The following is a 23,588-nucleotide window of genomic DNA, read 5'->3' as shown; positions in this document are numbered from 1 at the left end:
AATGGATATCAAACCGAAGTACTAATGAGCATCAGGAAGAGCAACTACCAAAATGAAATGGAGTAGCTATCTTTGGAATCAATCAAACAACTACTTTGGAAATGCAATACAAGACAAGTGATATGAGAAAGAGATCAAAATTATGCCATGATTGCATTAGCGGTGTTACATCTCGTCCAAGACGACTCAGTACATCCGAGTCATGTTGGCTTCCGTCCAAAAAGAAATGACCAGCCAGATCAATATGGGACTTCAACCAACCTACATGGGACCGAAACAGATGATCTGGTCATGTCGACTGGTTTCAGTGACCAGGCTAGTCACATTCCAAGACTGCTATTTAAATCCTGCATTCCAACTGCCCATAATTGCTTGCTCCTCTAGTGCCTTCCATGTAATTCATATGCCCAAGTAATTGAAATGTAGTAATGAGCATCAAGAAGAGCAACTACCAAAATGAACTGGAGTAGCTATCGTTGAAATCAATCAAACTACTTTGGAAATGCAATACAACAAACTGACATGAGAAAGCAATCAAAATCATGCCATGATTGCATTAGTGATGTTACATCTCGTCCAAGACGACTCGATATCATCCGAGTCCTGTTGGTTTCGGTCAAAAAAGAAATGAGTAGCCGGATAAATATGGGACTGCAACCGACCTATATGAGACCGAAATGGATGATCAGGTCATGTCAACTGGTTTCAGTGACCAGGCTAGTCACATTCCAAGACTGCTATTTAAATCCTGCATTCCAACCAGTGTTTGAGTTATCGGCAAGAAATCGATAATATCGCCGATATTATCGGTGTCGCCAAACCTGCGATACCGAAACCCCAATATTTCGTTTCTCTTCTAGATGTCGCCGATATTTTCGATATTATCGGCGATATTTTCGGATCACTGGCCAAATCAGCCAACTCCCCTATAGATTTCGATAAAATAGGCAAAACAAATGCCGTGTTTTCGGCGACATTAGGCGACGACCCTCTTATTCGGAAAAAAATATAGAAAAAGAAGAAGAAGAAGAAGAAGAAGAAGCTCTCTTACCTTTTTACTCAAGATCTACCTAAGGAGTGGCCTTCGGCTGAATTTGGTTGTCCAATCGTGGTCAACAGCGCCGGATCTTTCACAAGAAAGAAAAACCTAAAATCCCCTTTTTCCTTCAAATGGAATAGCTTTGAAACGAAACTGGATTCTACCTAGGCTTACGGGGATTTGATTTGGGATTTGAAAAAAAAAAATCGGAATTTGGGGAGAGATTTTTGGGAGCTTTAACAGAGAACCCATCGAAATCGCCATGGTCGGGGTCGGTTTATCAAAAAAAGGGAAGTGGAATGGGTGGTGTACCACACAGTAGCTGTATAGCTGCTGTAGGTACGTGGCGTACGACGGTTCAAAGGAGATTAAAGTTACGTGGGCCCCACAGTGATGTATTTATTATATCTACACCGTTCATCTATTTTTAGAGATTATTTTAGGGCATTATCCAGAAAATGAATCATATCCAAAGATCATGTGGACCACACCACAAATAGCAGCGGAGATAATGATTTTCACCATTAAACAATTCGTTGGGCCACCATAACGTTCTGTAGGCCCCACCATGATGTATGTATTGTATCCTTACCGTCCATCTATTTTTCGAGACAATTTTAGAGTATGAGATCAAAAATGAGGTATATCCCAATCTCAAGTGGACCACATTACAGGAATAACGTAGACCATTAAAAACCTTTTGGGACCTATAAAAGTATTGGATCAAGCTAATATTTGATTTTTGCCCTCATCTAGGTCTGTATGACGTAATCATACAGATTGAATATCAAATAAATAGTACAGTGGGCCATAGGAGGATTTAGCGGTGGATATCCAATCATTATTGTTTTCATGTGGTGTGGTTCATTAGAGATTTGGATCTGACTCATTCTTTATCTCGTACACTAAAATGATATCTTCCAATGGTTGGACGGTGTGGATATGAAACATAAACCATGGTGGGCCAGATAACAGCTACACGTCACTATGGTGGCAAGTCTTGCCGCTCAACCTGTCGTAGCTAAGCCGCGTCCCTACCGACACGTACTGAGTAAATTGTGTGGGGTCCACCATGATTTACATATTTTATCCACTCCGTCCATCCATTTTAACAAATAATTTGAGGGCTTTAGCCCAAAAACCAATTATATCCAAATCTCAAGTGGACCTCACCACGGAAACAGTGTGAATTGAAATTATAACGTCTAAAATTCCATGAGGCCTAAGAAAATCTGGATCAATATATTATTTGTGTTTTTCCTTCATCCATGTCTTTGTAACCTTATGGACAGGTTAGATGACAAATAAACATCACTGTAGCCCCTACCAAGGTTTCAACTGTGAAAATCATTATTACCAATGTTTCATGTGGTGTGGTCCACTTGAGCTTTGGACATGCTTCAAATTTCAAAACAACTATTAAAATGAGCTGAAAAAATGGATGGCCAGCGTGGATAACCCACGCACATTCATAGTGGGCCACAGTACTACTCTCAACGGCCACGAGATCTGAACAATGATTACGAGTCACCTTGTCATTCTATGTAGGGATGAAATGTGGCCATAAATGTGTATTTTTTTTAAATGCATTTACTTTTGCATGTCTTAATTATTATAAGCTTACATTTGTATTACATAAACTCATTTTGGTTATTATTTGAGTGATTTCTTACGACAACGCGTGCCTTTTGACCCCCATTAAATGGAAACTTCTTATTTAATGCATTCTTTTTGTAATTTTTTCATTCCTAAATATGTAAATATATGTATTTAGACATGTCATGAAGTTTCACTGAAAAATTCCACCATTTTCTCCATGTTTCCCCCTTTTTCCCTACATTTCCAGTTATCGGCGATATTATCGGCGATAACGATATTATATCTTTATCTCTGGCCAGAGAAACTTGTAGCGATACCGGCAACTCGAACACTGATTCCAACTGCCCATAATTGCTTGCTCCTCTAGTGCCTTCCATGTAATTCATATGCCCAAGTAATTGAAATTCACATGCATATACAAATATAACGAAAATTATATGCACTTTCTATTTAAGAATTAGAAAAGAAGACCCACTAATCTCATTTTAAGAGTAACCGCACGGAGTTTGGGCGAATGGCAAGCGTTGTGGGTTTGATTCTCCTCCCCGGGATTACCCAATGCATGTGGTTTGCGGGTGATTGTGTGCATCCACAGGGAATAGTCTCGCCTCAATATGGGGTGGGGACACCTAACGTCATAAAAAAAAGTCTCATTTTAAGAGTCTCTAACATGATCTCCAGCCCATGTTCCACCCACAATGAGTCCCAAGATTTGGGGAAACGAAAGAAGAAGAAATTCGTTAGGTCTCCAAAGCAGGGTCTGCAATTTCTACATCCAAAAATACCCTTTCCCCCAAAGAGATATCTAGAAGCTTCTAGAACAAACATTCATAGATGGCTCCCTCACGAGATTATCGAGTCACTCCATGTCTACTAAGAAATGAACTGGAAAGAAAGTATAAAGACGAAGACAATGCGACAAATTGCCAAGACTAAGAATTATGATTCCGAATGCCGGTATCGATCGGCGTATCAGCCCGGCGGAAAAATGATATGATAAGGCGTCGCATATCAATATCGGGGCCGTATCGGCTCGCATCGGTCAAAAAAAAAATTTTAAGCAAAAAAATACAAAAATTATTAGAAAAATAGGGGAGAAAGTAAGATATCCAAAAATCTATCATTTTTTTAATGTTTTGACCATGTATTCAATGGTGTATCAAACGGTATATCAGACCATTCTTTGATGAGAATGTTGTCTATCAATTTGACTTGTTGAAGGTCAACTAAATGGATCCTAATTGAACACAAATCAAGCATGATTTGGTGAACTAGGGCTCATTACATTGAAATACAATAAAAAGAAGATGAAAATATAAAAAAGAAAGTAAAAGTTTACCCTTCTTTCTGATTTCTCCCATGATAGTCCGCTTCGCTTCGATTTGTCAAATCCTATTCAAATCATTTGTTTTGATCCCAAAATAGGTCTACAATTAACCTAAAATAAGTTTTTAAGCTTCTTCCATAGTTTAAATGAAATTTAAAAATAAATAAATAAATAAATAAGAAGAGTGAAATTTTTTTTAAAAATAAAATCTAAATTGGGCTTTTATGGGTGTATCAGCCTGTATTGGCTGTATAAGTGCCGAAACGCCCCGTATCATGCCGATACGACCCCATATTGTGTATTCTCTCATGCCGATATAGATACGATACGACCATATCAACTGATACGATACCGATATTCATATCCGTGCTAAGAATCTTGTCTCTTTTTGTCACCAATCTACCAGTTGATATTCGTGTAGATGAGATTGGACTCACTTTCATGAATATGGCAAACCACTCAATGCACATCATGTATTCTCCTAGATTCAAGAGCTTTAAGCAATCTACGAGTTTCTTGATGTTTTTCTAGGGAGGAAACTTCCAAAGCTATTTGAGCTCCTCAACAAAGCAGATTTCGGAGGTAGACATATCAGGATTGAGATATCTAAAATCTCATGGGATTTCAGGAATTCCTTTATGGAATAGTGTCTCCAGGATGGGGGTTTCTCAGGACCATCTAGAGCACTCCCTGGTCAGGTATAAGAGATAGATCTATCATTAAAAAGTCAAGCTTTGATGGCTCCCTTGCCACAACAACCTCTTCCTCCTTGGGGACCACCAGACTACAAGGCACTTCTGTTGGTGTGAGCTCACAGCCACAATCTGGAAGGACTTACAGAGATGTGCCTGGTGAAGTGATCCAAGTAGACTCAAGAGTTATTGAAAATAAGAAGTCTTTGCTGTCAAAAAGTTTAATTGGTGTTACGGCATCTAAAGTGAACAAAGATGTGGTAGATTCCCTCTCCAAATGAGAGCATGTTGTTGCAAAAGGGATTATAGAAGTGTTGAAACTTCTTTCGTGCGAAGTTATTTTTGAAATGCAATCATAAGGAGCCATGATCAAAGATCCTTCAGAGAGAGAGAGAGAGAGAGAGAGAGAGAGAGACCATGCTCAAAGTGACTAACATTTTGATGAGGGGCAGCGTGTTAACTGCCCTATTCCCCTAGTCAGCAGAAAATTCATCGGAAGGCTAGTTCTATCTAGCTCATATGGCATCCCCCTTCCATGCATGGTTCATAGAACATTTGTGGAGCTAGGGGAAGGACAATTCATTTTTTTTTTCCTTTTTTTGTCAAGGAACTGGTAATTTATTAATGGAGCACAAAAGCTCAAATACAAAAGAACATTACATCCCTCCCAAGAACAACCACACATTTTGGTTGAAGTCCTTAATATAAAAAGCCCACCCTATTATATACAGCTTTGCCCTCTTATTGTTCCTTCCACCATCACGCTATGAATTCCATTGTTCCTTGAGCAGGCACTAGCAATGCTATGAAAAAAAAATCATATTTTTACCCCCCTTACTTTAATCATGTGGCATGTGACCTTTGCTTCCATTTTATATCCTTCTATAAGCCAATTCATACAATTCTATGAAAGCTTGAGCCTAAATGCCCTCTCTTCATCTATTAAGGCACCACTTTCTTCCTTCATGTCCAAAGCCTGTATTTTTGGTATAATGGTTTCCATTTCTACTTCCATATTCCCTAACAATTCCTTTTTCCATTCAAAAATTTTCTTTTTTAATTTCATCTACATATGTAGAATGAATCCAGCTTGTCCTGTGACTTGGAAAAAGCTCCACCATTCCTTTACTAAATCTGAGGAGCTATCAATTTTGCAGCCACATCAACTAGAATCTAAAAGGTTTTGGACCCCAATTTTCCTAACACTTCCAACAATACTAGCCAATGATCAAAGACTGGCTTTGGTAAACCCATTTCCCTCGCAAGAGGATCCATGTCCACCCAATTGTACAATACCAAAAATCTATCGAGTGCTGACATTATTGGTTTTTCTTATCAATTGCTCCACATAAATTTGATCTATGATTTCATTTCTGTCTATCCAACTTGAAAAATCCCACATACTCCTTGGTATGCAACGCCATTTGATCTCTCGTAAACAAGGTGTTTCACAATAGTAACAGTGGCCATAACAGCTACAATATGGTCCATTAAGGCCGTAACAGCCTTTTTTATTTTTTTGAGAAAAATATTATTTCAAGACCTTTGTGGGGCCATTACAAGGCATTTTTTCTATAACAGCTGTTACGACCATTTCAACCATGTAACACGTAATAGTAATGGTCGTTAATGTTACGTAACAGTCGCTAGGGTAGTTGCATAACCATTTTGGTATACCATGCTCATAAGTGAATCTCACTACTTTGAAATCACCTCCCACAATCCATGGTGCTTGCCATCTATTCCTAGTTGCATCAAGCTCCTCATTGAATACTGATCTACTGCCAAATTCAACCCATAGACAGAAGTAAAAACCCATCTAGCACAATGTGAAGAGCCTTTCAAAAAAACAGAGGCAGAAAACTTGCCGCACCATGAGTCTTCCATTTTCCAAACCCTTGAATCCCACATCACTACCTAACCCCCTGTTGAATGAGCAAAATCCAACACCACCCATTCGTTATCTTTAACACCCTACACAGAATCAAGCAGCAATCTGTCTGATGCATGTATCTTCATCTCTTGCAGTACCACCAACTGAACTTTTGTACATCTATAAATAATAATAATAAACCTTCATCTGTACCCTCTTCTCCCGACACCCCAACCCCCTAATATTCCATATTAGAATCATCATTTAAAACATTTTACACTTCCCCTCCCTTTCTTCCCATTTCGGGATGATGCCCCCACATCGTAATTGACAAATGATTCTAACCTCGGTAGCTCCCTTCTTCCTTTTGAAGGCAAATAAGTTATCCACTGAGCCTTTTGTTTCCCCTTCTCCTCTACAAATTTGAACAAAGCCATGTAATCCTCATTTCTCACCAAAAGATGCACCTACCTTTCCTTCCTACCAAACAAATTGCCTCTTTAATCCACCCCATCTCTCATTCTTCTATTTCTAAGTCCTGCCATACCCCACCCCAAAAAGTAGTGAATCGTGATTTTCATTCATGACATCTCATCTGGCTTCTTGAAGGTCGATTCATTGTCTATTACTGGCAACTGACCAGATTACCATATAGCCAAAATTCATTTTTGTACGTAGAATTGCATCTTCTCTTTGAAACTGCTAGAGATGGGAGAGAAATCTTCCTAGATTCATTTCAGAGACAAACGGTGTGGAGGCCAGGGCAACAGGCTAGTTCTATGCAAGGTCGGGTTCAAGTGTTAAAACCCAATCAACAAGAGGAAGATGGCACAAATGCTGCAAATGGGCTGCAAGATCAGAATGGTTCTATTTCCAACTCAGACGAAGATCATGATACCTAGACATGAAAGCAAGTATTAGGCGCATCAACAACCACATCGAATAGAGAAAATTGGTGGATGGAAATAAGTATGGAAGAGGGGGGGGGGGGGGAAGGGATTCATAGAAAATATTTGAATTGTAAATGTTCCACAAATCATGATTCTTGGAAAGGCTGGCCACACAAGGAAGCAAGTACTCAAGCCTACAAAGGTAATCAATATAGGAGAAAACATGCAGATTGACGACTTTGACACAACCCATGAACCGGATATGATATCAGCAAGTGCTTCCCCAACAGTTAGATTTGTGCCACATGTTGTTTTGAGGACAACTCGAAGAGATTAGGTTGGTAGTCCTCGGGCAAAGCTCTCATGATTGTATGACAACTTGACTCAATGAGTATTTCTTTCTGAGTGGTTGGCTAGCAAATAATGGCCCAGTAAATCAACAAACCTGTTAAATCTACAGTTGAAGTCACCAGACAACTTGTTCCTAGGTTCTATTCTTTTGAGTTCAAATGGAATCAAGAAAATGAATATGGAGGCAAAGGATGTCAAGAGGAAGGTTGGATATCCGGAGGAAGTACCTAGTTCTAAGGTTACTATAGGTAACGAATAATATTAACAGAGATCAAGTAGCTAGTAACCAAGAGCAGACAGAAAAGATAAAAGTTGAAACAAATAAGGCCACCGCAAATGGGGACCCTTCCTAAAGAAAATGAAAACCAGAATGAGTTGAGTGAGGAAGATAATAGTTAAGGGATGTCATGAAAATAGAAATATTCTCCCGATGGAGAGTAGCAATTCAAAGTCATTAGAAGCAAGGTTCCTCTTTGGGTTCCAAATAGACACCACTCCTATCAGGTCTATGCCATAACACAAGTCAAAGAAATCCTCAAAGGCAAAGATTTTGCTCCAGGTGAAAGATGTGTCATATGGAAAAAGAAATCCCTTAACTCTGAATCAATAATTTTGACCAAGTACACATCTTTGAGCAAATGAAGAGAAGTATAAACATCTTTCAAAAAAAATGAAGAGAAATCTAGAGAATGTGGATAAAGTGAGGGTCACCTTCTTTGGCGCATATATGGGGAGAAATGGTCTAGAACATCTTTCAGGGGGATCTTACGGGGTGAAGAGATATTGCAATTCATTAAGCGTAAAAGCCTAACCTCGATACGGTCTTCCTATCAGGGATTGAGGACGAGAATGATATGAAACATGAAGTGTTCATTAGCAAGTGACTTCTCAGCTTAAGTCCCTTAAAAAGGCTGATGAGAGATGATTCCTCTTCTTTCCCTCTCTCTAGCCCACTGTCCTACCTCCAAGAGAAACAGTGTTTGCATGGACTACGGTTAAGGATAAAATTAATACCCCCAACCACCATATAAAAACAGGAGCTTGTCTTCCAAACAGGAATGTCAAATGTCAGGCAGAAGAAACTGTCCACTACCAACTAATTGCTTGTCCCGGGGCTTTAGTATTATGGAGCAATTTTCCAATATGTATGGTGTAGAACTGCCAATCACGGAAAAAGTGGGGTAAGTTTTCAGTATCTTTGGTAGTGAGCCTTTTAATTCCAAAGGCTCGGTTCTATGGCAGATACTCCTGTATGTCATTTGCTGCAAATTACAGCTCGAAATAAATAAGCAAATAGTCAATAATAAACATTTTCAAGTCAAGACTATCGACAAGAAGGATAATTTACACATGGTCAGCAGCTAGTGACTTGAGCAAAGACTAGGCTATGGTGGTGGCAGAGTATTCCTTCTGAAAAGGTAGGATGTCCATCACATGGTCTCATGTTCCTGTGCAGAAATGGAAGTTTAACTTTGATGGATCATCTTTCAGGAACCCTGGTCCATCTGGCGAGTGGGATACTCAGCAAATAACTGCAGCCAGGCCTAGTACACCTCCTTGAGTTCTCTTCCAAGGGGGGTAGGTGGGTAACTCATCTCGCCAAATATCATGAGCTTAGGGAGGCTCTGAGGATCATTCACACATGAGCAATCAAAGGGGATTCTGCTCATATTATTAGTTGGCCAAGTGGTCGGGGTCTGAACCTTGGAACTTAAGCTTTGTTACTAATGAAATCAGATCTTCGTTAATTGAGCAGAATATTCCTTTGGCTCACATTGTCAAAGACGCCAACAGTAGCACTGACGAGTAGGCTAAGGCTGGGGTTTCTCAGCTTCAAAGAAGGACATAACCGAATGGAGCAAAAACACGCATCCACGTGTATGGTATATGATTTCCCACAACATAGAAAGCTCTCCCACTCGCGCCATTTACAAAACCCTAATGAACACCCCTAATACTCACACCACCGCCATTTTAGATGCTTGTACTTCTTAACACCCTAACAATAAATTCAAGATGCCTCTAGAAAAAAACACAGCAAGCAAAAACCCATAGAAACACTCCACCTAAGGGAACATCTTCTTACTGCAACGAACGCCGACTATTGAACCAAAAAAAAAGGGGGACATCTGAGGACAGCTAGTGGAAAGCTACAAACATATTCACCTGAAGTTACAGTCCATGGGCCATGATAGCAAAAAAGGGGTGTGAAATGTCAATATAAGAGAAGTGTAGAGAGAGAGAGAGTACCGGCAAGAAAGAGAAGGCCAGACGAGGTTGTGGTTGGCGAGCCAGTCGTAGAGGACTGGAACGAGAGATTTCCACTGCGTGTACCTTTCATCTACCGATGGCCGGCTGGCTTTCCCTCCTCTCTCCTTCATCTCTCCCTCCCTTTCCTTTTTACCCTTTTCCCGCGCTTTCCCTCTCTCGTTTTTTTTCTTTTTTCACCTCCCTCCCTGGAGATGTTGTTGTCTGGGAATGAGAAGGGGTTGGATTTTGTTGCGGAGGCCTTTGCTACAAAGGCTCTCTCTCTCTCTCTCTCCCTCTCTCTCTCTCTCTCTCTCTATATGATCTATGACGCAGATTGCGTACCAAGTAAACTCTGTGGGACCACCGTTATTTTTTATCTTATCCACACCGTCCATCCATTTTTCCAACTTATTTTAGGGCATGAGTCCAAAATTTAAGCAAACCCAAAGTTAAATGAACCACACCATGAGGAAACCATCGGAATTGAACGCCTACCGTTGAAAATTTCCAACGCTAAGAAGTTTTGGACCAGGCTGATATTTGTGTTTTGCCTTCAGCCATATCTTTGTAACCAACTGTCTTTGTAACCTTATTAACAGAGTAGATGAAAAACAAACATCGTTGTGGCCTCAGAAAGGTTTCAACGGTCGACATTACCCCCACTGTTTCATGTGTTCATGTGGTGTGGTCTACCTGACCTTTTGATACGCTTCAATTTTGAAGCTCATGCCCTAAAATGAGCTCATAAAACGGACGGTGGCTGGCCCTTCTGCCCACTATCTTAGCGTACTGAGTTAGTCATTTTGCGCACTGTCTTATGATCTAGACCATTCATATCCAGGATATCACAATCGGTTATCTTGTCTCATTTGGGAAACGATCCAATCATCGGGGATCTTACCCAATCATACGAAGTAACTAGAAAAACGGTGACCATGAGGAGTTTTTAACCCACCTTTGCAGAACCGCATTAATCCCAGATCAAAAAGATTATATCTGCATTGACTAATTAACTGCGGGAGCTTCATGATAAACGGTATGGATTGGGGGCAGAAGGGGCGAGCCTCGGTATTTGCAACGTGGGTTGTAGAGAGGTGTTCGTGGCACACATGTGAGAAACCCCACTTACACCCCCACACGTACGCGCTCAAGCCACACAGTGGGTCCTCACGTTGAAACTCCTGTGAGTCTACCACCGAGACATGAGAAAGGACCTAATGAGGTATTTTACGGCAGGGCTACGACGAAGAAGGAACCGACGAAGTATATCCCTGTATACACATTGATGTGGACCGGATCATTGTCTTTTCTTTCTTTTTTTTTCTTATTTCCTTTTTATTTTATCATATTTCGCATTGACAACGATACATGAGCAGACCAGCTTTCTTTCGTCGTTTTTTTTTTTTCCCATGGGATCATCCATTGCATTGAGACCGCCCCATGGGCAGCTGGGGTATTGCATGCATATCGAAGACGAGGCTCCTTGTGTCCTTCAGGGCCCGTTTGGATGCAAATCCCAAAAGGGGTTTTACCGCAACCGGTGGTAGAATCCAGGGAGTTTCAACACCTAGTCAAGGGTTGAGTATCAATGGGTGGTGAAATCCCACTACGGTGTGAGTGTGTGGGGGTATGTGTGCGTGTGTAAAAAAAAATAGTGAGTGGGCTTGCTTCTTTAGTGCCTGTTTCAACGAGCCAGCAATGAGACCAGGTTCGCAAAGGTGCATCCAAACACCGAAGAGTGCATTCAAACACACATGATACCAAAGGGCCTTAGCAAGCAGTCACTTACAGTGGAAGTGGAACATCTAGCTGTGCAATTCACCCTAATTCCAGATTTTTTCTAACGCCACACATCAGCCAAGATGCCGTTGTTCCATGAACCCAATTCTCCAATGGTGACAGGGGCATGTTTGGATGGACTTTCACCATTGAATAGCCAATTTACTAACTTGAAATGATGGGACCAACCTGAATTTTGGGTGATGCCCAATTGACAGCTTTGAATCCCGCCCACATGGCACCCACATGCATAAATGATTGCATGTAGATGCTCACAAGGCCGGTGACATGAGCACAGATCTTCCCTTCCAAGTCTTCAACACTCACCCTTTCAAATAAAATGGGTTAAATCCCTGCCGTTAATTACAACCTGGGATGCTACACTTTCAAACTAGAGAAAAATGCTTCCATGAACAAAACCTCTATGGGAGCTGCTGCAGTCTTCAAAAGCCTTGTCTAGCCATTCCTATCTCAAAGACAACAGAAACAGTATGATAGCTTACTATACACATCAGCATCCGAACAATTACAATTGGGTCTCTCCAATATCACCGAAAGGACCCACTCACGGCTCCACTTGCATTATGATCCCACTGGCTGTGCGACCCCTTTCGCCTTTGCCGCAGCTGTAGCTGCAGCTGCAGCGGCTGCTGCGGCTGCAGATGCAGCAGCAGCAGACGGCGTGGATGGCGGCACAGGCACGGCCGGTGAACTGGTCTGCGACGTGGCCGTCTGCTGCTGCTGTTGTGAGTTCACCTGGGCCAGCAGACTCTTGATCTGACTCCCCGTAAGTGTCTCCTGCTCCAGCAGCGCGTTAGCAAGCGCATGGAGCTCTTTGCTGTGGGTTGTCAGAATGGCCTTTGCGTTGTTGTAGGCCCTTTCCAAGAACCGTCTCACCTCCTTCTCAATGATCAGCCTTGTTTCGGTGCTCATGCTCTTCCCGTTGTCATTGTAGTTGTGAGAAACGAGCCCAACCTCCTCACTCATTCCGTACTTTGTAACCATAGCTCTTGCCATAGACGTTGCCTGCTGGAGATCAGACGACGCACCGGAGGTGACCTCGTTCTCTCCAAAAATCAGCTCCTCTGCAACCCGCCCACCCATGCAGACATCCAGCCGGGCTAGCATTTGCCTGCGTGATATGCTTGTCTCATCCTTGTCGGGCAACTGAGAAACCATGCCGAGGGACATGCCACGTGGGACGATTGTTGCCTTGTGCACTGGAAGAGCTCCATCAGTGTGGATGGCTACTAGGGCGTGACCACCCTCATGGAAAGCTGTCAACCTTCGCGATTCTTCAGAGATCACAGCCGATTTCCGCTCACTTCCCATCATAATCTTGTCCTTCGCATACTCCAAGTCAGTCATGCTCACTGCTTTGGCACCATCCATTGCCGCCTTGAGAGCAGCAATGTTAACCAAGTTTGCAAGATCCGCTCCAGAGAACCCTGGAGTTCCCCTCGCGATGACCATCAGATCCACATCGTCAGCCTTCAAAACCTGTAAACAACATCCAGTGAAGAAATTGAAATTAAGCTTGTCAGGTTGTATTTCATTCAAAAGGGTTCAAATGATGTAACCTTTGACATGTGAGATTCCATAATCTGCCTTCGTCCTTCAACATCTGGATTGGGAACGACAATGTGACGATCAAAGCGCCCGGGCCGCACCAATGCTTTGTCCAATGATTCTGGGAAGTTGGTTGCTGCAATCACAATAATCCCTTCATTTTGTTTGAAACCATCTAGCTCAACAAGTAACTGGTTTAAAGTCATCTTCATGTACTGCTGGTCCTTCGGGTTGCGGCTCCCGCCAATTGCGTCTATCTCGTCGATGAAAATTATACAGGGGGAGCGTTTCTTTGCCGCCGAGAAAAGATCCCTCACCCTCCTGGCTCCCACACCAACAAACATCTCCTCAAACTCACTGCCACTGCATGAAAAGAAAGGCACTCCTGCTTCTCCCGCAATGGCTCTGGCCAGCATAGTTTTACCCGTGCCTGGTGGCCCAACAAGCAAAACACCTTTGGGGAGCTTTCCTCCCAGACGGGTAAACCGCTGCAACAACCAAAAGCTAAATAAAGAATGGTGATAATTAACAATCCACCAAAGAAACACCACCAAAGAAAGGGTAATACCTTAGGATCTCTAAGGTAATGAACAATTTCCTCAAGCTCAGCTTTCGCCTCATCAACGCCCTTTACGTCATTGAATTTTGTGTTAGATTCCATGCTAGGTTGCACCTCTTCATTTAGACCAAGTCCTGTAAGATTAATATCAAAGAGAGAACACTTTCAGACACTTGCAAATGTACACAAATGACAAGTTTCTGATAATGAAACAACTAAAAAACACCACCAAAGAAAGGGTGATACCTTTGCTGATTCCCCTGTCCTCAATGAGTGCGCCAACGCCTGATATTAGGAGAAATGCTAGTGCGATGGTGCGAAATGTACGCCATAGCTGCTCTTTGAAATGTCCACCCTCTACCGTTACCATATGAATAGGAGCACTGGCAGTTCCAAGGACACCATCTTTTGTAGATCGTCCTACATTCCTCAAGGCTGAAAGACCGCTGAAATTTTCTTCCTCCTTACGTGAGTTGGCCATTCCTGTAGGCAGTTCTTGTTTATTGTTACCATAACAAGTTTCAAGATAAAACCAAACTTTCCAGTACTTCCAAGTCAAACCAAGGATACAAGGTTCACAAGTGGCAAGCAGTCAAACGAGAGATGCAAAACCAACATAAAAATCGTCGCTTAGCCCCGGCCTCACACAAGAAAGTAACACCACCCTGCTAGAGTTGCAGAAAGAGCAGAAAATCAGATGTGAACCAGGGGAGCACAACTTCCATCAAAAGTTTAGTCCGCCCCTTGGTAAAGGGCTTCATCTATTCCCCTTGCCAATATAAAATGCCAAGTACACTCGCCTGCTATAAAGGAACTATTCCTGGGTGCAGACCAAAATTCCAGAAATTCTACAGTGAGAGCAATGACAAGCCCTTGAAGAAACCCTAGTGTGTCCATGAAAGTCTCATTTTGATAATTATGCCTTTAAACACTTCTCTCTTTCAGTGAAAAGCAAGGATATTGTCCATGAATCTTATGATGAGAAGTGCAAATCCTAGCAAACGGGACTACAAGTTATCTCATCTGCAATGCAGGGTGTAAGGGAGGGCCTATTTGGAAGCAAGAGTTCTCTCCTAGTCAATATATATTGGTCAAGCTGACCATGACTACGTTGCCTGGGTTAGCTCACTTGAACTAACCTGAACTGCTGTTGTTTGTCAAGCCATCAGGATAAGGAAGGATTTTCAATCGCATGTGGCACACATGCAAACTTTTAACTTGGCAGATGTGGCATGTGCAGGGTGCTTGAAAGTGTATGGTGGCACATGTGGCCCATAAAGGGTGCTTGAAGATGTACGGTGGCAGATGTGGCACATGGGAAACTTGACAATGTATGGAGGCACATGTGTCACGTGCAACAAAAATACAACTCGGCACATGTAGGATGGAGAACATGCAGCACATGAAGGGAACTTAAAGGTTAAATGTGGCAAATTTCCAGTGCTTAATTATGGACAGTAGCACTTGTGGCACATTGAGGGCATGTACTATAACAAAGATAAGTAGGAACCAAGCATTTGTAGGAAGAAGGGAAACCTCTCTAACAGTCAAAAACAAATACTAAAAAGCCTTTGTCTTTCTTGGGTTTCGTGAGGTCCACCATGTGACAAATGCATGGACAGGGTCTCAAACTGGACAAACAGTGATTGAACTTTTGCTGCGACCAAACAGCCCCTAAATTTTTCTTCACTTTTCTATATTGTCTTTAATGAAAAAACCATTCACTAATAAAGATAAAGGGGAACAAATATGACATGGAACCAGGGCGATATGATCACACCGAGTCTGTGGTCGCTTCATAGCTAGATAATCAGCTTTTAACTCGGCTTTTATGTGGCCATGAGATGCCTTAAACAGCTGAGCTATCAGCATATAATGTAAACTATGACCCACTCGATGTAGCATCAGGGTGTCCATTTTGCTCATGATGTAGAATGTACTAGTTCAGCATACAAAAAGAAGTGATTTTGATATTGTCAGTTGAAAGGAACTTCCCCTACTTTTGTTCATGCCGTGGAGTAACGGTGGTGCCCGTAATGCGATACAGGGTTGTAACAGGCACCACTTCAAATTCTGATCAGAATGGCCGTTACCCGTACGGTCATATTCCCCTGCATCAGTCAAAAAACGGTCTCTTTTTTTTTTTAACATAGGGGGGTATTTCTCGCTTGTTTAAGCTTCCTAGATAGTTTTTTTTTTTGAAAGGCAATGAATAAATTCATTAAAACGAGAAAAAAGGATACAGACCGCTGAGATAGCGAACTGAGAACTCCTGGAGCGGAAAAACAGAAAGAAGAAAATAACAGAAACAACAAAAAGGAAACCGAAAAAACAGAAAAAGCCCAGCCAAAGCACAAACAGCAGGAACCAGCTACACCCTGTCCATCTGAGTGCCGCCGAGAAGCGGTATGTGGCTAATGTTTGTGGAAAGACAGGCCCATTCAGCAAGAAGATGATGAAATCTGTTTATCACATGAATAACGGGATGGGGCTCGTCTCTGAAGCAGCACCAGTTTCTTTCTTCCCAGATAGCCCACCAAGCAGCCAGGAGGGAGGTTCGCCACACCGTAGCTCTATTCTTATCTAGGGGGGCTCCATGCCATGCCGCGAAAACTTGATCAGTGCTCTTAGGAAAGGCCCAGGAAACGTCGAAATTTGAGAGAATGGATGACCAGACTGACTTGAAATAGGGACAATGAACAAATAGATGGTCCGTCGTTTCTCCGTTAGATAGGCAGCAAATGCAAACGTTCAGTAAAATCATCCCTCTTTTCCTCAGATTATCAATAGTGAGCACTTTTCTTTTTCCAACCAACCATCCAAAGGCAAGCTTCCTAGATTGTTGCAATGCAATTTTGATCGTGTGAGGAATTTTGTGCATTAAAACTACAAATTGAAGCGACGGATCAAAGCTCAACTGCACCATTTAGGGGGAAATCAAAAGAAAAAAAAAAAAACTTTTTTTGTGTGATTGCTATAGGAAACAATGGAATTGAAGATGAGAACACCAAGTCGACCATATCTTGCTAGATTTGTGATCAATTTGGCATTTTTCCGTTCTTTTTAATTATTTTACATAATCATGCTGCTATTTTTTACAAAAAAAAAAAAAAATCGATTTCAATTATTTATTGTTTGAATTCCAATCACATGCATCAGATCAGTTGTTTGAACATATTTTTTATTTCTTATGATTTTTAAACTTTGGATGAATACTAGAATGACTGGTGACTGTTTTAGAAATTTTGGGAAAGATGGATTTTTTTTCGATTTAGGTGGTTTATGATTGGAATACATTAGAATTTTTACATATGCAATCATATCCAGTAGATCAGTTGTTTGAATGCCTTTTTATATTATTTTTTTAATGATTTTGTAATTTCGCACGAATATTGAAATGAATGGTGATTGTTTTAGAAAATTAGGTAAAATGGGTTTTTTCAATTTAGGAGGTTTATGAATTGGAATACATCTAGAATGTTTACGTATGTAATCAAATGCATTAGATCAGTTGTTTGAATGCCTTTTTATATTATTTTTTAATGATTTTGTAACTTCGCACGAATATTGAAATGAATAGTGATTGTTTTAGAAAATTAGGCAAAATGGGTTTTTTCGATTTAGGTGGTTTATGAATTGGAATACATCTAGAATGTTTACGTATGTAATCAAATGCATTAGATCAGTTCTTTGAATGCCTTTTTATATTTTTTTATTGAAATTTCTTTAAGTTTGAAGGAATATTGGAATGAACATTGTAAATTTGTACTATTTTGGTATTTATGACAATTGACACATTGTCCATGCCATTGCTATATAAAAAATTAATTGTCTCGTTATTACATCCATCACTCATGCTCATATATCTTATTTATATTCAATCATTGATTAAAAAATATAAATATTAAAGAAATGAAATATAAGATTGTTCCAGTCAATCTAAGCTTGTCAGGTCCGTAAAATCAATAGATATGCCCAAGGCAGCATTCTTACCAAAGAGTAGACTTTAACGCCATCATAGATATGTTCAAAACCACAAAAGAATAGATATTTGGAATCCTCTAAATATTTCAGATTTTTTCAAACATTTCCCGACTTTTTTCAAAAATAAAATAAAATTTGGTTGTTATGGGGGGCATAACTGCCGTTACGTGTAATGGAAATAGTCGGACTATTACACCCACCATTTCCATTACGAAATACCTTGCTTCTAATGTTCTAATGGATACCCTTGTAAAAGATCACATTCCTCAACTTCAGCTTAAAACTACCCAAGGCTTCTAGTCCAAGTCACATTAAAACTTTAACAATCACAAGAAACCTTCAATAGGGCTTATCTACTTCAAACCATGGAAAGATGAGTTATTTGATACTTTGATTGCATATGACACTTGATACACGGGCACTTAAAATGATATCATCCTCATCCTCATCATCATCATCTAAGCTCTATCCCTCTTAATTGGGGTTGGCTACATGAATCCTATTTTGCCATTCCATACTATCAAGGGCCATAACTCAATTAGACCATAGGTCATCGAATCTTTTCTTACTACCTCCACCCACGACTATTTGGCCTTGCCCCTCAACTTGTACCAACTCACTCCTAACCTACACAATTCTTGTTCTCTGTTGAACATGACCAAACCATCTAAGCCTACTTCTATTCTTATTACCTATTGGTGTTACTCCTAAGTTCCCTCGAATGCATTCATTTCTAATTCTATCCTTCTTCGTCTTGCCACTCATCCATCTCAACATTCTCCTTTTAACTACACTCATCCTATGAACATGTTGTTTATTAACTGCCCAACATTCTGTCCCACAAAGCATGGCTGGTCTTATAGCTATCCTGTAAAGTTTCCCTTTCAGTTTGAGTGGTACACGATGATCACATAAAATTCCAAAGGCAAATCTCCATTTCTTCCGCCCCGCTTGAATTCTATGGGGTACGTGAATCCACACTTAGAAATGGTATACATGGCATATATTAACTCTTAAACCAACTAAATTGTATAACCCACTATCGCTAGGTTAGTCTCCAAAAATCAGCGCTAGGTTAGTCTCCAAAAATCACATTGGTTGAACAATCCTAACCTCTAATTCATGGATGCTTGTTTGTTGAAATAAGAACATTAGATATTTTTCATTTTAAATGTCTAGTAAATATCCACCAATCTGATAGTCGGATAATCCAATGAGCAAAAATTTTGGTTCATGGTACATCTAAACCAGTACATATAATTTGCACTGTTTTATTTGAATTTCTTAAATGCCAAGTGCACAATTTTAAAGTAATTTCTAAGTGCCTGTGTATCATCATCCATCACAATCTACCAGAGAATGTTTTTCGCATATAAATAACAGATGCACATGCTGACATCTGAATGGCAGATGAATGTGCAGCAAACAATCATCATCATCATAGCCTTGTCCAAGCTATATGGAGTTGGCACTTATGACTTCTAATATAAAGAAAGAAATGTGTACATGTCTAACATCATATATAGATGATATCACGCCATGGTGTATACATGCACGGTGACATCAAAGGCAGAGATTTTGAACCATCATCTATGAATCGATTAGAGATAGAGAGTCACACATGCGTGCACACACACACACACAAATATATATATATATATATATATATATATCATAATTCACAAATCTGGGTAGTAGTACTATTTTGATACTGACCTCTCCTCAGTGTCTTAAGCAATGAGCTTTCATCCAGCCTATCAACTCTGACTAAAGCTTTAACATATTCAGCAAGAGCTGACGGATTCGAATGTAGGGAAGGCTGACTTTCAAATAATGTTATCACTTCTTCTGCATCATGACGACGGTTAAGCTCTTTCAAAAGGGCCACATCAATTGTACCCTCTGTGTCACGCACTCTGCGAGCTAAACTGCCAACATAACTAGATTGGGACCTTTCTTGAAGACTTATGAGCCTGTTTCCTGCACCAAAATAAATAAAGTTATTCAATGAAAATGCTTCATCTTTGGTACGACAACCTGATAATAAATGCAACAGTCAAAGAAAAATTCACACTCAGAACCAATTATGTGAACGAAATTGAAACAAAACTGCAAAAATGCATCCTCCACTTCCTCATCGACTATTGAGAGAGCCAAGCTATCCAGGTTCAGCATAAACATATGCTTTTAGCTGAATCCTATACCTGCCACATCCCACAGCAAGAGCAGATGACTGTAAAATTACGGCTGTCGGCGTGTACAGGCGCAGGTTTGTTACCCGTTTACGGAGATTTGAGTGTTTTTTTCCTGAAAGATGCCCATATCTGGAGATTCCAAGCCAAGGGAAACAGATTCCTATCCTCTCAGGTTCGGGTACGGGTACGATATATGAGGTACCTGATCCAAATCCAATCACATTTGAGGATCACATCAGGTCCTGCAGGGTCTACTGTTGAGCATGAATTACAATTCAGAGGTTGGATCCACAATTGTGTCTATACTCAGGTTTGGGTCCATATAAAGACATTCCTTCTGAATAGTTTATATACTTAGATATAGTTTCAAAAAAGAAAAATCACTTATTTGGGCACCCAACTAGCTAATAGGTACCAAAGGTGAGCACCGAACCTGACCCGATTCTAATCAGATCCAAATCCAAGGACCTGAATTTGCTCCAATTATTAATTAGGCCCGCAATCTGGATCAGATACTTGGGGTATCAATGGACACACATGATGTAGGCCCACAGCCCGCCATAGGGGCCAGCATGTGCTGATTTTGGGCTATTTGTTGCGAAATTTGGGGCTTATATGTCAAAGATCACATTTTCCATTCGTGGAAGATATGATTGAAGAATTTGGGGGCATTTAGCATATTTGTTTTTACTATTTTAGGCCAAATCTTTGTTGGTTGGATTTTTATTATCTTAAATATATTATAAATTGATTTAAAATCAATCTAGTAGTTGAGAGTTTTCATTAAAGACTCATAAAGACCATCTTGGCCATAACAGCCACTGCCATTACCATTATGATACGAGCCATAATGGCCATTACAACCATTTTTCTTTTTCTTTTTTTTAAAAAAATATTTTCAAACCATTACAGGTCCGTTACAGCTGGTTTTTTTCTGTGACAGCCGTTACTGACCGATTTTGAATACCTTTAGGGGGTAGATATTATATATTTTCTAAGTTGTGAGTTTTCTTGTTGATATCAATAAAGTCATTCCTCTCTCTCTCTCTCTCTGCTCAAATATCCTTGCGGGTCTACTCTTATCTATTTCTTTGCGATTCGGGTGTCAAGATCTCATTGACTCAATAACCAAGTTCCACCAATGTACCCAGCCATATACAAATTTTGGCATATTGATCGTTCACCAAATGTGAACAACCAACTCAAAACTAAACCTCAAGTGCTATAATAGCTGAGGGCTCTAAAGCATGATGGAAAATTTTACAACAGTATAGTAATAAGCTCATAAAATAATAACATGTATAGTTAATCTGGCTAGCTTATTTAAACCACAAAAATTGCATGAATTTCCAATACTAGAAAGCATATGACCAATAAGTACAAGAGCAAAAGTAAAATTTCTCAGGATTTAAGTGCCAACAGTACCAACATACCATTCCTGCCTTGGAACTTGCTCAAGGTGGGATGAGGTCTAACAATCAGTCCACTCAAATGTGGCATGTCCCATCGCTGTTGTCTTGCAACCTGTTGCAGTACAAAAAAGGATTAAATTTACAATGAAATAAAACAGATTCCCAAACATACCAAATACACTAAGTCGATAAATCCACATGAGAATGCCCCATGTGAAACTAATGGAACTGCATACGTGATTAAGGCTGTGTTTGGATGCACTATTGAACTGAACTGCAACTATCAGTCTAACAAGATAAAAAAGAACCAATTATGATTTCCTTCCATCATATTCACATCAAGGGTATGGGCTCCAAATCCAATTTGGGTTACCATCATGTTGGACCCGAAAGGAACACCAGGGGCTACTTTGACATTATGAATACCAGCAAACATCATTAAAATTTGTGGATGCACAATTCAACTCACTTTTGCATCCCAACACAACGAAAACACCCTTTACAGCAGTAAGGCAGCCTATAGAACAGTCTTCTCGAACGAAATGTTTAGATTTCATAATGCTGTTGAAGAAAGGATGCCTGTTCTATTGAATTCTTTCTAGTGACAGTTCGCCAGTAGGGGGTATGCAGTCATGTTCTAGGAGCCCTGCTAAGGTCAATTTGCAGCGGCAGGATGGATGAACCACCTCCAGACACGAGTTCCAATGCGAATGCTAGACCTGGACCATTCATCAGCAGGACCCACCATGTATAAGCCATGGCCCAGAAACCAGGCATGTCTGCTCAACAGTGGGCCATGTGTTGATCAATTCTTTTTAACTGCCAATTTTCTCCGTACTTCCAATCACCAGGCTTTCTAATTGAGTATATGATCCCAGATTCAAAGCTTTCAGCTTTCTTTCTTCAAATCCAGGCCATCAATGATTTCATCAAAACAACTTTCTTAATCAAGAAAGAGAAATTCGAACAAAAAATGCTCTAGATAAGATCACAACTGATCGAATAGAATCCAAATACGACCAAAAACGGCAAGTCCAGATTGTATCAACACTCATTTCCAAAAATAAATGAATAATAAAGGGAAAAAAAAAATCTTGAAGCATAAAGACTAACAAGAGAACCGATGTAAGAACCAAACATCGGAAAAACTTGAAAATCCATCCATTCGAATAAAGCAGAAATACAGAAAATTGAAAGAAATATCTGTCTGACGATGGAAAGAAGGGGATTTCGGGAGAAAATTGTAGAAATCCTTGAAACCTTTATTTTAAAAAAAAAAAAAAAAAAAAAAAATCTTTAAAAAAAGGGAATAGGGCGAATCGGCAACAAGAAGAAAAGGGTTTGAGATTCAAGACGAAGAAGGGGAAAAAAAAAAAAAACACTGAACAGATTCAAAAAAATAAAGCTATTCAGATGGTGAATCTGACCTGCGTGAGAAGGCACCTCCAAGCCATCTCTCTCTATACAGTAGAGGAAGCGGAGAATGGGAAGAAGAAGAGGGTAGAATTCGCTAAGGTGGACCGTACACGGGCACTGAGAAATGGGAAAAAGATAGTGAGAAATTCCAAGCTTGGCTTCAAGGAGGGTGAGAAACATTGAAACTCTGGCAGATTACGATGGATGATACACGGGCACTGAGAAATGGGAGCCGATTAGGTGTTACCGGGTCATGAGGCCCACCTTGATGACGTGTTGTATATCCACTCCGTACATCCGTTTTTCTAGACCATTTTAGGTGTGGTCCAAAAAATTAAGCAGATCCAAGTCTCAGGTCGACCGTACCTGAGGAAATAGTGGTGATTGAACGCCCACAATTAAAATTTTCCTAGGGCCAGGGTAAGGAGATACATCTAACCGTTGATAAGGTCAAGACGATCTGGATGAAGAGAAAATATAAATATCAGCTTGATCGAAAACTTTTGTGGCCTACAAAAAAATTTTAATAGTCATTCACCACTTTTCTAGTGGTGTGGTCCACCAAAGAATTGAATCTGTATAATTTTTGGTATGGTATCTAAAATGACCTGGAAAAACGGATGAACGGCATGGATATAGAATATATTCATCTA

General features: G+C 40.3%; 2 protein-coding genes across 3 annotated transcripts in view; both read right to left on the bottom strand.

Annotated features, from left to right (window-relative positions):
• The window catches only part of LOC131222792 (WD-40 repeat-containing protein MSI4-like), a 37,633-nt gene extending 27,368 nt beyond the window's left edge, over positions 1-10,265 (bottom strand). The window contains exon 1 of the mRNA XM_058217992.1: positions 10,022-10,265. Coding sequence (XP_058073975.1) covers positions 10,022-10,152 — 131 coding nt within the window. The 5' untranslated portion in view covers positions 10,153-10,265. The remainder of the gene's footprint in view (positions 1-10,021) is intronic.
• A 1,836-nt stretch (positions 10,266-12,101) lies between these two features.
• LOC131222791 (ATP-dependent zinc metalloprotease FTSH 5, mitochondrial-like) lies at positions 12,102-23,086 on the bottom strand. Of its 2 annotated transcripts, XM_058217990.1 has the most exons (9): positions 23,067-23,086; positions 22,947-23,033; positions 21,541-21,631; positions 19,629-19,892; positions 14,175-14,411; positions 13,938-14,062; positions 13,381-13,857; positions 12,353-13,300; positions 12,102-12,266 (listed from the first exon to the last, which is right to left on the bottom strand). In XM_058217990.1, the coding sequence occupies exons 2-8, from the start codon at positions 22,971-22,973 to the stop codon at positions 12,383-12,385; spliced, it is 2,139 nt and encodes a 712-aa protein (XP_058073973.1). In that variant the 5' UTR covers positions 22,974-23,033; positions 23,067-23,086; the 3' UTR covers positions 12,102-12,266; positions 12,353-12,382. The 2 variants fall into 2 exon arrangements, with proteins under 2 accessions (XP_058073973.1, XP_058073974.1); XM_058217991.1 differs by lacking the exon at positions 23,067-23,086 and having other exon boundaries at positions 12,102-13,300; positions 19,629-19,885; positions 22,947-22,962.
• Between the last annotated feature and the right edge of the window lie 502 nt (positions 23,087-23,588).

Source organism: Magnolia sinica, chromosome 13, assembly GCF_029962835.1.
Source record: "Magnolia sinica isolate HGM2019 chromosome 13, MsV1, whole genome shotgun sequence".
Taxonomy (NCBI): Eukaryota; Viridiplantae; Streptophyta; class Magnoliopsida; order Magnoliales; family Magnoliaceae; genus Magnolia; species Magnolia sinica.
Note: the sequence above shows the minus strand (reverse complement) of the source record. Positions and strands in the feature narration are given on the sequence as shown.

Excerpts from the sequence above, each read along its gene's own strand:
- LOC131222791 (XM_058217990.1), bottom strand. The coding sequence starts at position 22,973 with ATGGCTTGGAGGTGCCTTCTCACGCAG. Across the intron at positions 19,893-21,540 it reads CAAGTTCCAAGGCAGGAATG|GAAACAGGCTCATAAGTCTT; the intron begins GTATGTTGGTAC and ends ATTTTGGTGCAG. Across the intron at positions 13,301-13,380 it reads TGGAATCTCACATGTCAAAG|GTTTTGAAGGCTGACGATGT; the intron begins GTTACATCATTT and ends TGTTGTTTACAG.